We start from the raw sequence: 16,052 nt of genomic DNA, 5'->3' as shown, positions 1-16,052 counted from the left end.
GCTAGCTGACAGGTTCTGTGAAAACTTCATACCCCTGTCCCCGCCACACATACCCCATGACATTCCCTCCACCTATCCGCCACCTTGTATCTCTAAGTTAGGAAATGCCCTCCAAAAACACAGCATCTATGGGACCTGAAAAGATCCCAGGCTGCGTCCTACATGGGCTCCAACAAGAATTACCAACACAATTGAGTATGCATTTCAGTCATAGTCTAAGCACTGGCTTCATCCCAGCTGAATGGAAAATTGCCACCATTATCCTCTTGCACGAAGGTGGTGCTTCCACTAACTATGGGGAACTATAGACTTGTTAGCCTGACTAATCTTATCCGCAAGGCCGTGGAGCGAATCATCATGGACCTTAACAAAGATACAGGTAATCTCCAACACTTGACTCTACTCTGTTTGGATTTGACAAAGGGAGATCATGCCTGTTAAACCTGGTGGACTTCTTCGTGACAGTCACCAGAGCCCTGGACGAGGGGAAAACTGTGCATACAGCCTACCTGGACTTGGCCAAGGCTTTTGACACTATTACCCACTTGGGCATTATTGACAACCTCACCCATCTAGGTATCAACCCTTATTTTGTTAGTTGGGTCCCTAATTGGCTCACCCATAGAACCCATGCAGTAAAAATAAGGGAATCCACCTCCAACAGCAAACCCATAACCAGTGGTGTTCCCCAGGGATCAGTCCTGGGATGTAGAATCCCTTCATGGTGTACCAAATGAGACAGGCAACGAAACAATTCAGCAAGATACTTTATTCATTAAGCACTTTCTTCTTTTAAAATAAGAAACATCTTAAGAATCTGAGATACTTCCTCAGTTTCTCATCCGCCAATCCCCCTCCAACCGCTTTCAGTAAGAATTTCTGAAAGAACGAGAGACTATAAGGACATCACTGTCCTTAATATTGAGCTCCAACTATGACCTTTCTCTCAGGAAAGTTATAGTAGTCTTTACTTTATGTAAAACAGCAAGCAAGGTCTGAGGTAAGTTGGGGGTTGGTGCTTTATGGGTAAGGGAGAAGCTCAAGAGTTTTTTTGTGGGCACAAGCTTTAGTAACAGTTGAGTCATATCTGAGGATCCAATCTGAACCCAAATGAAAATGGACAACAGAGATGGAACATTATGGTAAGTACATAACCTTTTTTCTTCTATCATAGTGATAAATGCTGCTGTGGTCTCAGCTATATGGATTATATCCAGCCAGCTTTTTACTGAATTCTTTCGTCAAAATTGACTGTAGTGACAAGGTAGTGTTTACCGGCAGTTGCTGCTCCTCTTTAGGAAAAAGGCACCTTTTTCAGTCATCCTTCAAGCCACAAAAACAGAAAATTGAGCAGCCTTTGCCATCACAACAGGTAAGCTGCTTGCTTGAGCCGCAGATGGGTGACTCTGCTGTGTCCCTTTGTTGTACCTCAGACCACTCATCTATTTTATCTTGGATCCCTCTGGTATAGCACCTACAGCCACTATGGACCCCAGGGGCTAGCCACATCTTCTGAGGCTGTTGGAGTTCCCTAAGTAGGCAAGGAAGAGCTACTGTTTGTCATGAGAGAGCAGAGAAGAGAATGTTTTCTGTTGTGTCAGAATTGTGTGCCAATCCCTGGGAAGCTGCTACTGCCATTAGTAGGACGGTTGCCACATTTTTTTCTCTCAAAAAGAAACCAAAAGCCATGCATGCATGTATCGACTCCTCAGTTACATTTGGATATGAGTAGTTTTCTGGGTCTGGTTCAGGATTTTAATTCAGGCTATTGATCTTTCTTGTAAAGTAGTTTCTAGGAAAAGAAAGAGGGATTCCTCATTTTTGAAGAGATTCAAGATTCTGAATCTGAACAGGAGGATGCAGGGGTGGATACAGGGTTTTTCCATCAGCTTTCTGATTCAGACCCACAAGAGCGGAGTTCTAATTATCCCTTTGTGGGTTTCTCTCTCTCTGAGACTTGTTGATAGAATGAGAGAGTTTTTTTTTTCAGTGGGAGAACAGTGAAGTTTTTCAGTCACTCAGAAAATACTATGAATTGTTACAGAAAGATTTTCCACAACCTACACCCATTCCTCCTGTTCTGTCAGCTTTAAAGGATGTGTGTGTTATTGCCTCAATTTTCCTGATAGTCACCCAGCTTTCCCTAAAAAGGCAGGATGTATAAATTTATTCACTCTTTTTTTGTAGACTATTCCAAAACCTGACCCAGCAGTTATAGCTTTAGTTGATCCCACTGCTCCTAAGCACTTAATAATTTTCCCATCCTCATCAGAATTAACTGACATACATGGGGGGAAAGTGGTTTACTTCTGCAACTTTGATTTTCAGAATTTTGAATTGTCAGCCTCATATGTTCTGACAAATTGTGAAAGTGAGAAGAATGTTTTCTCTGCGGCTTCTTCTTTTGAGGAAAAATCTGTTTTAAGTAGCTTAGTTTTTTTCTGTTGCAGAGATCATTACTCATTATTTCTAGAGGGTGTGTGACTGTTGATACTACCACCAGGGCTATGGCCACTGGCACTGTTTTGAGAAGGTTTCACATGTATGCATTCTCAGAACCTCCTAGGTGGTGATAAAAATGAAATTTTAAATTCTCCCTCTCTGATAGAGATTTAATATTTGGCCTGTCTGCTGCAGAGGTGATCAAAACGTGTGATGAAAGGGGCAAGCTGATCCAGGAGTCTAAGAATCTGATATTACCAGTTTTCATTTCATCCTCACGTATGGGTTCAGATCTGATCCGTCTGATCCAACTCGGCCGTTACAACAGCTCATGGCAACCAAGAAGCTCTTGAGCACCTCACTTTACCCATAATGCATCACTCCCTGTTACCCCGGATCTCATTTGCCGCTTCGTGAAGACGTGGTCATTCCTGTAACTCTTGAGCAGATAAAATTTTTTTTTTCAAACTGCATTATATTCTTTCCTTCCAATTATACTACCGTTTTAGTTTAACTTTACCACTTTCGCCCGTCTTATTGAAACTTCTTTCCTCTCCAGTAACCATTTTTTTATTGTTACTTTTTCTTTCCCTCCCGTATACCCTTTGGGGTATCTCTGCTACTATCATTAGTAGCTTTGCTCTTTTGTTCTCCCTTTCCTTTCCAAAAAAAAAAAATCTTATAAATATGTATGTGTATATATGGGTCCACTTTTTAGTTTTGAAATACCAAAATCTCGACTTTCAAAATACCGATCCCAGAAAGTCGATATTTTGGAATCTCAAAATTAAAAAGTGAAGAAATTAAAAAAAAAAAAAAAAAAAAAGCTAAAATAATGTGCCCCCCTGCATTCCCCCACACACCCCCTACTTAAATATACCAACTCCGAGATTTTGCTACAGTAGAGAACAGTAAGTGGAACAGGATCATTACCATTCTCTTCACTGTAGAGCCCCCCTGCAAAAGCATTTTCTTAGTTGTGTTTTGAGATCGGTATCTCAAAACTCAAGATTTTGGTATTTCGAAATTGAAAAATGGACCCATATATATATATATATATATATATATATATATATATATATATATATATATATATGTGTGTGTGTGTTTGTGTGTAGATTTTATATATATATATATATATATATATATATATATATATATATATATATATATATATAGTCAGGTTGCCTTTTTCTTTTTCCTTTTTTTTTTTTTTTTTTGTAGTTCTGTCTTATCTGTGCATCTGCGAGCGCGTGTCTGTGCATGTGTTCTGTGAAATCCTTTATCTATGGCTGAGAAATCTGAAAAGCCTGCTGACTTTAAGAAATGTTCAATGTGCAGTCACAAGATCCCTTTTAGTGACTCGCACAGTTTGTGTGTTTACTTTTTGAGCCCCCTCCATTTATAGGAGGATTGTTCAGTTTGCTCTTCTTTGAACCACAGGTCCCATGTTGAAAGGAGAATTGATTTTGATGAGCATGTTGCCATCTTCCTTTGGAGAGGCCATTTCTGGCAATGACCCCAAGTCTTCTGCAAAATCTAGGTCAGCTCAGTCGAGCCCCGCTTTTTCTTCCTGTAAGAGTTCTGACAGAGGGAATAAGAGACCTTTGTTAGCTCATAAAGACTCTTCAGAGCCGATGACTAAAATGACCAAAACTTCTGAACAAACAACTCTGTCGGCCCTGAGCATATCTATCTCAGATCCAATTTCTCTGGCTGCAAGTCAATCAGGCCACCAGTCCCATCAAGCCAATTGTGTCCCTGCCAAGGGCCATGTACTCTCCCTATATTGACCCTGTTCTATCGAGAGTACCATCCCCTTTTCTGAGTAGACCCAAATCTCCATCCACTTCCTCTTCCCGCTGTACCAGAAGCCTTACTGAAGACGGCGTGGAATGGATGGTCCAGAAGATTTTGTGGGAGCAAGTCACTACTAAGTCCCATTCGGCTCCTACCCATAATGTCCAGGATTCCTCTAAGCCGTCCTCTCCCCTGTTGATTCCTCCTCTGACTTCAGCAAGTTTCAGAGCCATTGGATCCAACATGCTCGGTATCTTCCTACTCAGATCAGAAAATTTCCCTTTCTTCGGAGTGGTCCTTTGCTCCAAGCTCCTTGGCGTTTTTGGAGCCTAGGAGCTGTCAGAGCCATAGCAAACCTAGCAGGTCACTGGTGCATTCGACTCTGGGACCTTCTGAGCAATCGGTGCATGTCAGGCCTTCCCCATAGGTGGTCTCAGCTCTGACTTTGACCCCAGGTGAGCTGTCTTCGGAGCATGAGACTTCTCTGAGTCATAAACATGACTTGTCAGATCCGGGGTCCTTCTGTACTCGGGCAGTCAATCTTTGGGGCTCTGGAGAGGGCCATAGTTGCCTCTGCAGCTAAGATGATACCTTCCTCCGCTTATCCACAGTCTTCCCATCTGGAGCCCTTGCACACCCATTCTCACCATGACATTCCACAGGGACACTGGGTCCTCAGGCCCCAGGATATCCATAAGGATACCCCTGACTTATCTGATACCTCCCCAGAGTATCCTACTGAGGAGGTCCCTTGGAAGAGGACTTGTAAGAGGAAACATTTGGACTCCACCGAGGAGTCAGCCATGGAAGACACCAGCCTTGATGAAGGGGAAGGCTCCCCACAGTTACCTCCTGAGGATGTTTCCTTCAGGGACATCTTGGAGATCTTGCAACAGAGAGGTGGATGGCAGACCAGCAATCCTTCACCTGAGGAGTCAGTGTACCTGGCGGCCTTTGGATCCTGACCATCTACCTCCTGTGTGACTCTGTCCATTGACGAGCTCATAGATTTGCTCTCTTGGTGGATGTGGGGTACCCCAGACTTCATTGAGCCAACTCCCAGGAGACTAAACAAAATAATTACCATGGCAGAAGACAAAGTTTTGGACTAAAGGGGTTCCAGTAGATCCCATGGTCGTGGTAGCAGCTAGCAAGAAAGAATTGTCAGATCAAAGTTCCACTGTCCATGTCCCTAATATGGATTCCAGGATGATAGATAGATGCGGGAAGTGAGTTTTCTGTTCAGCGACCTTTGCCTTACGATCGCTGAATTACCTTTCCCATTTTACTACACTTCAGAGGGATCTGATCAAGGAGCTCACAGATACCCTTGAGGGAGCTGTAGCTGAAGGGGTCCAAGAAAAGGTTATTTCCCAACTGGCAACCCTACATTCTATACCTACCTCTTCCATGAGGCTCATATCACATGCAGCTGAGGAAACTAGCGGAGGGGCAGGCTCAGGCATATCTATGAGGAGGCATGCCTGGGTGCAGTTTTTCGGATGATGATAAGTCTTCTTCAACACTCCATTTGATGGTATGACACTTTTTGTTCCCAAGGTCAAAGATATGCTGACCTGGCTTACTGGTAAATTACTTTGGCTATGGTGTGCAGGGTCCTGGGTTCAGGCCTTGCAGAGGCTGTTTATTTTTAACCTATATGTCAAGCAAAGTTCTTCATTAGCACTCTTCAAGAAAAATGTTGAGTGGATGGGAAATAGGAAATACACCCCGGGGATCACTTCTGTGTCTCTGCTCGACAGTGGCACAGGAAAATAACTTTCTTGGGTGGCGTAAGCCAGGGAACCTTGTTGGCTAGGCTTATGTAGGCCCTTGGGCCAATAGCCTAGTACCTACCTAAAAACCTATCCAGGTGAGAAAAGGAGAGTAAGACCCTTTCTGCCGTGAGCATACATTTTTCCACTCTGCAGAGGCCATATCCAAAGAGTCAGAGAGGTGGTAGCAAAATGTGGTTCAGGAAATCACATGGGTCTTATGACGCACTTAGAGAGAGTTCCCTCCAAGGCAGAGGGGGGAACAGTTCTGGAAGACGTCGCCCTCGCAGCAGAGGAGGCCTGCAGATTCAAAGGTCCAGAGAACCTTTCTTTGGGAAACCCTTCCAGCACTCCTGAAAGGAGGCCCGATTGCCTACCTCTGGAGGCAATCAGGGGTCGACTATCCTTACACTGGAGAGCCTGGCAAAACATAACCACCAACATATAGGTGCAAAGGATAATATCCAGGGGTTACCTAATAACCTTTCTCTGTCCGCCTCCCCCAAACAAATCCCGGATGTTCCACCCAGTCAGAGGGATCAGACAGTTGTTCAGATACAAAAACTGCTAGACAAGAGAGTCATCCAAGAGGTCCCCCCAGACCAGAGAGGATTTGGAACTTGTTCACAGTTCTTTTTTAGTTCCAAAGAAAAAAGGGGCCTGAAGACCAGTACTTGGATCTCAGCAGACTAAACAAGTTAGTTTGATGCAAAAAGTTCTGAGTGGTCACGGTATAGTCCGTATTTCCTTTTTTGGAACAGGGCTGGATGTGCTCCATAGACCTTCAGGATGCGTGCTACCATATAAAGATGGACAGGCTTTCCAGAAGGCATTTACACCTCTGGCTGGGAGCCAGTCATTACCAGTTCAGAGTGCTGCCATTTGGTCTCACTACTGTCCAATAATGTTCACCAAATGCATGGCAGTGGTAGCGGCTCACCCGAGACCAGGATTCCATATGTTTCCCTATTTAGATGACTGGCTCATTTCTCCCCCTAACAGGTATCTACTTATCCAAGCAAGAGACTCTGTTATCCACAACTGTACATAGCTAGGCATAGCCATAAATTACAAAAAATCTCAGTTGGGACCTTCTCAAACACTGGAATTTATAGGAACAGTCCTAGATACGAGTCAGATGATCGCAAGACTTTCATCCTCCAGGGTACAGACAATCAGATGCCAAACCTACAAGCTGCTTCAAAACCTTCGCCCAGCAGTTCTTAGAATTCATAAATTCCAACTCCCTGGATCAACTAATCCATAGTCCCACCAGGGGCTCCAATATCCTAGACCTGGTCATTACCAACATGGGAACTCGATGCTCCACACCTATGGTCACCCCCTCGTTAGTCAGGTCTGACCATAAGCTAATCACCCTTAACATCCACATCCCACCCCCCAGTAAGGAAACCTCCATAAAAACTTCTCCAAAGCCAACTTCATGCTACTCAAGTCAGAAGCGACAAACTTCATGACACCCATGCAGACGGGAGCTGAAAGTTCAACTGCTGAATCCTGCACTAAGGCACTGTACGAGCACATCCACTCATGCATGAATCGTGCCATCCCAAATAGAACCAGTATGCTCTCATCCAAAAAAGGAAGCCAATCTGGTGGTCCCCTGCCATAAACAAACTTTACAACAAAAGGAAGAAACTTGCAGAAAAGAGGAAAATCCCTGGATGCAGAAAACTCCATTACCAGCCTCAGTAAGAAACTGAGATCCCTCATAAAATCCTCCAGAGCTAGTTACAGAAATAAAATTGCCAAAGATTCCAAAGAAAACCACAAGGCATTCTATAACTATGTCAAGAATCTAAATGGCAATGCTCAGATCTGCTCTGAGCTAAAACAGAATGGCATTAAATATACTGATCCCAAGTATATTGCCAGTATCCTGGCAGATCGATTCATTGCCAACTTCACCCCCCTCTCACCCCCTAAATGGCCCATCTCAATACCGGAAGATTGCCAAATTCCGGTAATAATGGCCACATGGCTAAAAAACACACTATCCAAAGCTAAGAATACAGCATCCATGGGACCAGATGACATCCCAGGCTGTGTACTACATGAACTACAATATGAACTGGCACCTCACCTAGGTGTCATGTTTAATCAGAGCCTCACTTCAGGTTTCATGCCCACAAGGGGGGATCCACCTTGAATCCCGGAAACTACCGTCTCATCAGTCTGACAAGCCTTATCTGCAAGGCCATGGAGCGTATTATCATGGAACTTATAAACAAAGACACTGGCAACCTTCAAACACTGGACCCCACCCAGTTTGGGTTTGTGAAGGGACGATCTTGTCTCCTGAACCTGATTGACTTCTTCGCATCAGTCTCCAGAGCCATGGACAAGGGTAAGGTGGTCCACACAGCCTTGCCAAGGCCTTTGACACCATCCCCCACTCTGGAATCATAGATAAACATACTAAGCTGGGCATTAATCCCTACGTCACCCAATGGGTTGCTAACTGGCTTACTGATAGAACCCACACTGTAAAAGTAGCCAACTCCAGACAAGTGGAGTACCTCAGGGTTCAGTCCTGGGACCGCTCTTGTTTGGCATCTACTTCTCTGAAGTACAGGCTAACAAAGTTCGCAGATGACTGCAAATTGGGAGCCATTATTGAATCCCCAAATGATGTGGATACTCTACAAAAGGGCTTTACAGAAACAGATGCTTGGTGCCAGAGCCATGGGCTCAAGCTCAGTGCCAAGAAATGTATAGTTATCCCCTTTGGGAAAAAACATGTATCCGTGAATTACCATATAGGTGGCAGTACACTAAACACCGAAAGTGTGATAAGAGACTTAGGGACACAGGTGGACAGTGGTCTCACCTTCGATAACCACATGGCCACAACAGTCAGGAAATCCTTTCTATGTGGCACACCTCATCACTAAGGGCTTTTCATCCAGAAAAAAGAGGTCACTGTCCCACTGTACTCATCCCTCATTAGACCCATTATAGAATACAATGCCCCGTTTGGTATGTAACTCTCAAGACATCTGCAACAACTGGAAAGGCCGCAGAAATACCTCACTAAAAGAATCACAGGCCTAAAGCAGATGCCCTACGCTGACCGCGTTAAAAAACACCAGCTATACTCTGTCGCATATCGACTACTCAGAGGCGATCTCTGCTTAACATACAAGGCCATGTCAAACCCAGAGCTGTTGGACATGCTACACTTAAAGAAATCCCAATCCCTCAGAGCCACACGCTCCAGGGATCTAAACCTTGTCATCACAATAAACAATACATGCTGGAGGGATAGGTTCCTGACCCGGAGACTCCCCAGACTCTGGAATAGATTGCCCATACATGTCAAGCAGAGTGCCTCTTTGGCCCTCTTCAAAAGGAACCTTGATGATTGGATGAGAGAAAGGAAATTCACCCCGGGGATCACGTCAGTCGCCTTGCTAGACAGAGGTCCAGGGAAGTAATTGTTATGGCTAGGCTTGTATAGGCCCTAGGGCTGATAGCCTAGTACCAACCTATAAGGATGATAGCTGCCTGTGATGTCCTACAGGCTCTGGGATCAATGGTGGCAGCTATCACTTTGGTCCCACTAGAGAGATTTCACATACGAGTACTACAATAGCTACTAGCTGCAACAGTGGTCAATTCTCCACCAACCTATGTCCTACTAGATTCTCATTACGGACACCTGCAGAAGAGATCTCTCCTGGTGCATTCATTACACTCCATTAACAAAAGACCGACCCTTTGCCCCACAGCCACAGGCCAAGATGATGATGGACGCTTCCAAGATAGGGTGTGGGGGGGCCATTATACATGGAAGATGTTCCACACCACCTGGTCTGCCAACAGCGCCAATTTTACACATAAACGTCCTGGACTTGAGAGCAATGCTTTTAGCATTACAGGCTTTTCAGAATGCTTTCCCTCAAGGATCGGTGGCAATTCAATCGGGCAACATGTCGGTAGTCTGGTACATAAACACACAGGGAGGAACCAGAGCATAACCTCTGTGTCGAAGCGCTCAGTGTGTGGCAGTGGGTGATCTCATCCAACCGCTGTCTTGTAGCAATGCACATTCTGGGAAAGTCCAACATGATAGCGGACAAGTTGAGCAGATGCATCCTCATGTCTCATGAGTGGTGTCTCCACTAGAAAGTGGTGGATGAAATTTTCTGCAGGTGGGGCCAGCATTACTGCGACCTCTTTGCATCCCCCTGTACAGCAAATGCAGCAGCTACTTTGCCCTAATTCCCCTGATGGGAGAGTCACCGAGGGATGCTCTGATACATGATTGGCCTCCCAGTCTACTTGTATGCATTTTCCTCAATTCCCTTGATTCCCAAATTTCTCCACAAAGCAAACAGGTTGAAGAGAACAGTAATCCTCATTGCCCCATTTTGGCCTCTACAAGTCCAGTTTCTGTTCCTTTGGCCTTATTAACTGAGAAAACCTTGGACACTGGATCCCACTCAAGACCTACTGTCACATCTGACAGGAATGATTCATACCAGTCTGTCCAACTTTAAGCTGATGGCTTGGTTTCTCCAATTCCATTAATAGCCAGAGAGCTTATGCTCTCCTCCCAGTCCATCATATCTTACTATCCCCCCATAAGCCTTCCACGCAAAAGCTTTATGGGAACAAATGGAAAAGATTTGTATCCTGGGCTCGGCATGATGCAGATCCCTTCACTACACCAATCCACTCTTGGATTTTTGTGTCATCTTTTTGATAATGGAGCAGCTGCCTCTACAATTAAAGTGCAATTACTGGCAATCTCTGATTTTCGCATTTATATTACGTGATGGAACAGTGAAATGTTCGAACACGTAATAATCGACCCCTAAATATCGAAACACTGTAATGTCGAACAGCAAAAAAAAAAAAAAAACCCAAACAAACCATTAAAACGGTCTAAGCAGGGGGGCAAGCCTCTCTGCACCCCCCACACCCCCCGCTACTTAAATATACCAACTCCGAGATCGCACTACAGTGCAGATAATGGAAAACTTTCATGTCCGCACTGTATGGAGATCTCCATTGAACCGTTCGACATTCTGACGGTGCAATATTTAGGGGTTGATTGTTGTGTTCGAACATTTGTTCGATCACGTAATATAGACCCTGATTTTCACATTGGGAAAGATAACTTGTCACTGATCTCCCACAAACTTTGCAAAGCCTTTCTGAAGGGGACCCTTTAAGGACCCCTCCCCTCCATGGAACCTAAACCTAGTACTGCGTTTTATTGTTCAGCCCCCATTTGAAATTGCAGCCACATGAGATATAAAATTTTTGTCTTGGAAGACTATCTTTCTAGTGGCCATTACATCTGCTAGAAGAATATCAGAGATTCAGGCTTTATATTCCCAACCTCCGTACCTGATTTTCCATAAAGACAGTTTCCTTGCACACCAGCAACTCTTTTTTACCGAAAGTAGTTTCAGAGTCTAATGTCAATCAAACCATTAACTTGCTCGTTTTCTTTCTTGCTTCAGTAACAAAGGTAAATATTTACTGAATTTGATGGATGTCCATAGTCAATTACATTTTTATCTACACAGGGCAAAAGATTTTAGGAAGGCAAATCAATTACTTCCTTTGCAGGTCCTATGAAGGCCTTTCATTATCCAAAGTTACTCCAGCAAAAGGCTCTGTGATTGCGTTTCCTTTGTCGACACCAAACAAGGTATAAATCTTCCCAAACCTGTTCAAGTTCACTCAAGCAGGGCCATGGCCATTTCTGCAGTTTTTCAGGCTAATGCATCCATGGACGAAATTTGTGCAGTGACCACATGGGCTAATCATCATACCTTTATCACTCATTACAAATTGGATTTGATTTCCAGGGGAAGGGCCTCTTTTGGCTCAATAGTTCTGAGGAACATCCTTCCATGAGTCCACCCGAGGTAAACGCAACTGGGGGACTCTGTCGCACATGTCAGGACAAAATGAAAATTGACAGTGTCAGATAAAGAAGTTATGTACTCGGCATAACGTTCCATCTGTATTGTTGATTTTCATTTCTCTTCACATCCCCTCCCTCCAAGCCCTCAGCCTTTGCTCCTTGTAGAGCGGGAAGTTCAATATTGGTAGCTTAGCTTTATTTCCCCATACTCCAGAAATGGTCTCACTATGGTCATTTTTATGTTAAATTCTCTTTATATACTCCTACATAAGATAGCTTTAGCAAACAAGATTGGAGGTAATGGAGGTATGCATTATGGGTAACAGGAGGTGCCCAAGAGCTTTTTGGTTGGCACGAGGTATTGTAACAGCAGAGTCAGATCCAAACCCATATGTGAGGAGAAATGAAAATCAACAAAATCAGAACGTTGTGGTGAGTATATGACTTCCTTTTTTAACCCTCCTTTTCCGGGTTTTCAGAGAGATTTTCTGTCTCTCTGTCTAGTTTTGGCAAAAAACAGAATAAACAGTCTCAACAAAATACAGGTAAACGGGTGATCTGATGACATTTTCATTTGTTTCTCAATGAATGGGCTCTGATCTGTCTCATCCACTTTGTAAAGATTCTAGGATCTGAATCTCGACCTCCTCCCTTACCCATAATGCCCCTGACCACTACAAACCTTCAGATCTTGTTTGCCGCTCTTCCAGACAGTCAGGATTGTGAAAGCTTGAGGTCCTCTGGGGTTTTCGGAGTGAAAATTATTTCTTATAAAAAAAATTTTGTGGCTATTCCCTTGTTTGATTAGTTAGCAAACCCCCTTACCTCCTTTAATTTTTTTCTACCAATTTTTTTGTATTTTTGATATTACCATTGTTGGCAGGTCTGTACTTTTCTTTGTACCTTTAGGTAGTATCCTTGTATTACTATTGCTGGTAGCGTTCTCTCTCTCTCTCCTTTCTATTATTTAAAAAAAAGTCTTCCTTTCCTCCTTTAATCAAGTTTGTGTTTTTTCTAGTATGACTGATAAACCTACTAGTTTTAAAAACTGCACTTCCGGAGGGCATATGATTCCCAACTCTGATGCCCACAGAGACTACATTTATTGTCTGTGCCTAGCACATCTGGACACCTCTAGTTCCATATGTGCGGCCTTCAAGGTGAGAGCAATTAGAGATTAGCAATTCTGAAAGGCCTCCTTCCCACTTCAGCTTCATCTTCAGGCACTTTTTCAGGGGCTCAAACCCCCATCACAGAGATCAAAGGAGTTCAGGGAGCACTGTAAACGCTCACCTGCCTGGTCTCCTCAGTCTCCACCTGCTGTATAGTTTCCAAAGAAGGTTCTTAACATCTCTGATTCAAAACCTTCGGATTCGACACTGTCTACTGTCTCATCTCCTTGGCCTCTGTGCTCCCAGGTTTTCTCCGGAGCTGGTATATCCGAGACTGAGGTCTCCTTTTTTGCATGAGTAACCTAAGAAGGCTTCAAGGCCGACTTCCACATCCTCTTCAGTTAGATCTTCCCATAGTCTGTCCAAAGGGGAGTTGGCTAGGATGATGAGGAGATTTCTCAGAACACAGATCCAAATGTTGGGTGTTGCCAGCTCCTTCTCCCATCGGATCTATGAGCCACTAACCTTCTTTTCAACCTGTAATTGCTTCTTCTGTGATCTGACCAGTCATTTGAGTCCTTGTATCCGAGAGCCCCAGGAGTCAAACAGTCTAGTCCAAAGGTTATTTCATCCTCGACTCCAGCTATTTCCCTGACGTGATCTGCTCCAACACTGTTGGAACACAACAGCTCTTGGAGCCAAAGCATCCCCGTCAGATCCGAGGTGTTGACCTTGACTCTAAAGTTTTCAGAGCTTCTTCTCTGGATAGATCAGCTCAGACACCACCCCTTGGAGAGGGGGTTGGGGGGCTCTGGGGATTATCTGCTTTTTGAGCCTTTGTGTTAGTGGGATTGTCTTCAGCTTCTTCAGATCCCTCTGCTTTTGAGGTGGTGGAGAAGGGATTGTCTTCAGCTTCTTCAGATCCCTCTGCTTTTGAGGTGGTGGAGAGGGTTTTCGCTCAACCCAGAGTAGTGTCGACTCTCCCTTCTTTGGATCCATACCCTGTTTCCTCTCTGGATCCAGTGTCTGAGTCCTCGCATCCTACACCTCAGGGACAGCCAGCCCAGATGTGCTTCCAAGCAGTTCTCACTAGGGAGCTCCCCATCTCTTCCAATACCTCCTGGGAACATCAAACTGTTGAGGTCCCTCGGAAGAGGATGTGCAAGAAAGAGGTACACGGATTCCCCACAGGAAACCCTCACAGAATACACCGATTCTGATGAGAAAGAAGGGTCTAGATCTTCACCTGAAGAGGTCTCATTTGGAGACATCTTAGAGGTCCTTTGCCAAAAAGGTGGCTGGTCTTCCCAAACCCCTTCTCAGGAGGAATCTCTGTTCTTAGAAGCCTTTGGGTCTGGCCCATCTACATCTTTGGTTACCTCACTTACCCCCGCCCTGACAAAATCTTAAGAGCCCCTACTGATGGGCAGTATTGGACTAAAGGGATTCCTGTAGATACCATTATTCTTGTGGCATTCACCAAAAAGAAGCTTGCTGAACAAACCTCCACTGTCTGTCCCACTAACAGAAAGTTTAGTGCTTTAGACAGGTTTGGGAAGCGAGTATATGCGTCGGAAACATTTGTCCTGTGATTGCTGAACTACCTGGCTTATTTCACCAGATTACAGAGGGTCTTGATAAAGGAACTCTCTAATTCTGCCCCAGGGTCCATGTCCACAGAGAAACAGAAGTCATTTTCCTCACGAGTGGCCACCCTACAATCGATGACAAATCTATCCATGAGGTTGATCTCACATGTCGAGGAAAGTACCTCAAGGGCGGCCGGTTCAGGCATATCCATAAGAAGACATGCCTAGATAAGATTTTGTGAAACCTTTCAAGGCGTCATTCATCAGTGCTCCCTTTGATGGATCATCCTTGTTTATCCCAACAGTAACTAACTTTCTGCCTCTCCTGCAGTGAACAGGACGAAAAGACCTTGCCTGCCATTGAAATTCACTTTTCTACCTTGCAGAGACCTTTCTCTAGGAACCAACACGGCGGTAAGAAAATATGGTTCAGAAAATCTGAAGGCCCTTTTCAGGAAACATGCAGGGAATTTTCTCCAAGAGGCAGAGGGGAAAATAACTACAGTGGCAGACGTCACCCACGTGGCAGAGGGGATCCGCAGAACCAAGGATCTGGAGGTTCTTTCTTGGACAGATCCTTCCAGCCTTCCGGAAAGGTTGCCCAACTGTCCCTCTCTTGATGCAGTTGGGGGACACTTATCCTTGCACCAAAACACCTGGCTAGCCATCATGAACAACTCTTGGGTGAAAGGATCATATCCAGAGGGTATTTCATTCCTTTTTTACAAATTGCAGTAAAAACAAGTAAAATTCTCCCGATGTTCCCCACAATCAGTGGGAGCTAGAAGCTCAAGAGATCGCAAAGTTGCTAGACAAGCAGTTCCCTCAGACCAAACAGGATCCAGAATTTACTCAAGGTTCTTTTTGGTGCCAAAAAAGATGGGGGACCTGACACCCATCTTGGATCTAAGTTATCTGAACCAGTTTGTAAAGGATTCCAGATGGTCACAGTTCAGTCCATTCTGCCCCCTCAGAAGGATGACTGGATTTGCTGTACCAGTCTTCTGGATGTGTACCATCACATCAAAATGAACAGGTACTGTCGAAGGCATCTATGCTTCCAGCTGGGAGCCAGTCGTTATCAGTTCAGAGCCCTGCCCTTTGGTCTCACCACAGCCCCCAGGGTGTTCACCAGATGCATGGCAGTGGTAGCAGCTCACCTGAGATTGCTTAGATTCATAGTGTTTCCCTATTTAGATGACTGGTTCCTTACCACACCAACCAGGCATCTACTAGTAAAAGCCAAGGATTATTTGCTGTAGCTGTTGTTCTCAATGGGGATCACCATCAACATGCACAAATCTCAACTTCAGCCAGTTCAAGTTGTGGATTTTATAGGGCCTCACTTAGATACAGTCAATTATCTAGCTCTTCTGCCTCAAAACAGAGTTCTTACATTGAAAATGCACATCAAACAGATACCTTCCCT

At 44.5% G+C, this 16,052-nt stretch overlaps 1 protein-coding gene across 1 annotated transcript in view; it reads left to right on the top strand.

Moving 5' to 3' along the window:
* The first annotated feature begins 294 nt into the window (after positions 1 to 294).
* Positions 295 to 16,052, top strand: part of LOC122794835 (centromere-associated protein E-like) — a 196,574-nt gene continuing 180,816 nt past the window's right edge. Inside the window, exon 1 of the mRNA XM_044063441.1 lies at positions 295 to 379. Coding sequence (XP_043919376.1) covers positions 295 to 379 — 85 coding nt within the window. The remainder of the gene's footprint in view (positions 380 to 16,052) is intronic.

Source organism: Protopterus annectens, chromosome 2.part1, assembly GCF_019279795.1.
Source record: "Protopterus annectens isolate FY-2018-M chromosome 2.part1, PAN1.0, whole genome shotgun sequence".
Lineage (NCBI taxonomy): Eukaryota > Metazoa > Chordata > Ceratodontiformes > Protopteridae > Protopterus > Protopterus annectens.
Note: the sequence above shows the minus strand (reverse complement) of the source record. Positions and strands in the feature narration are given on the sequence as shown.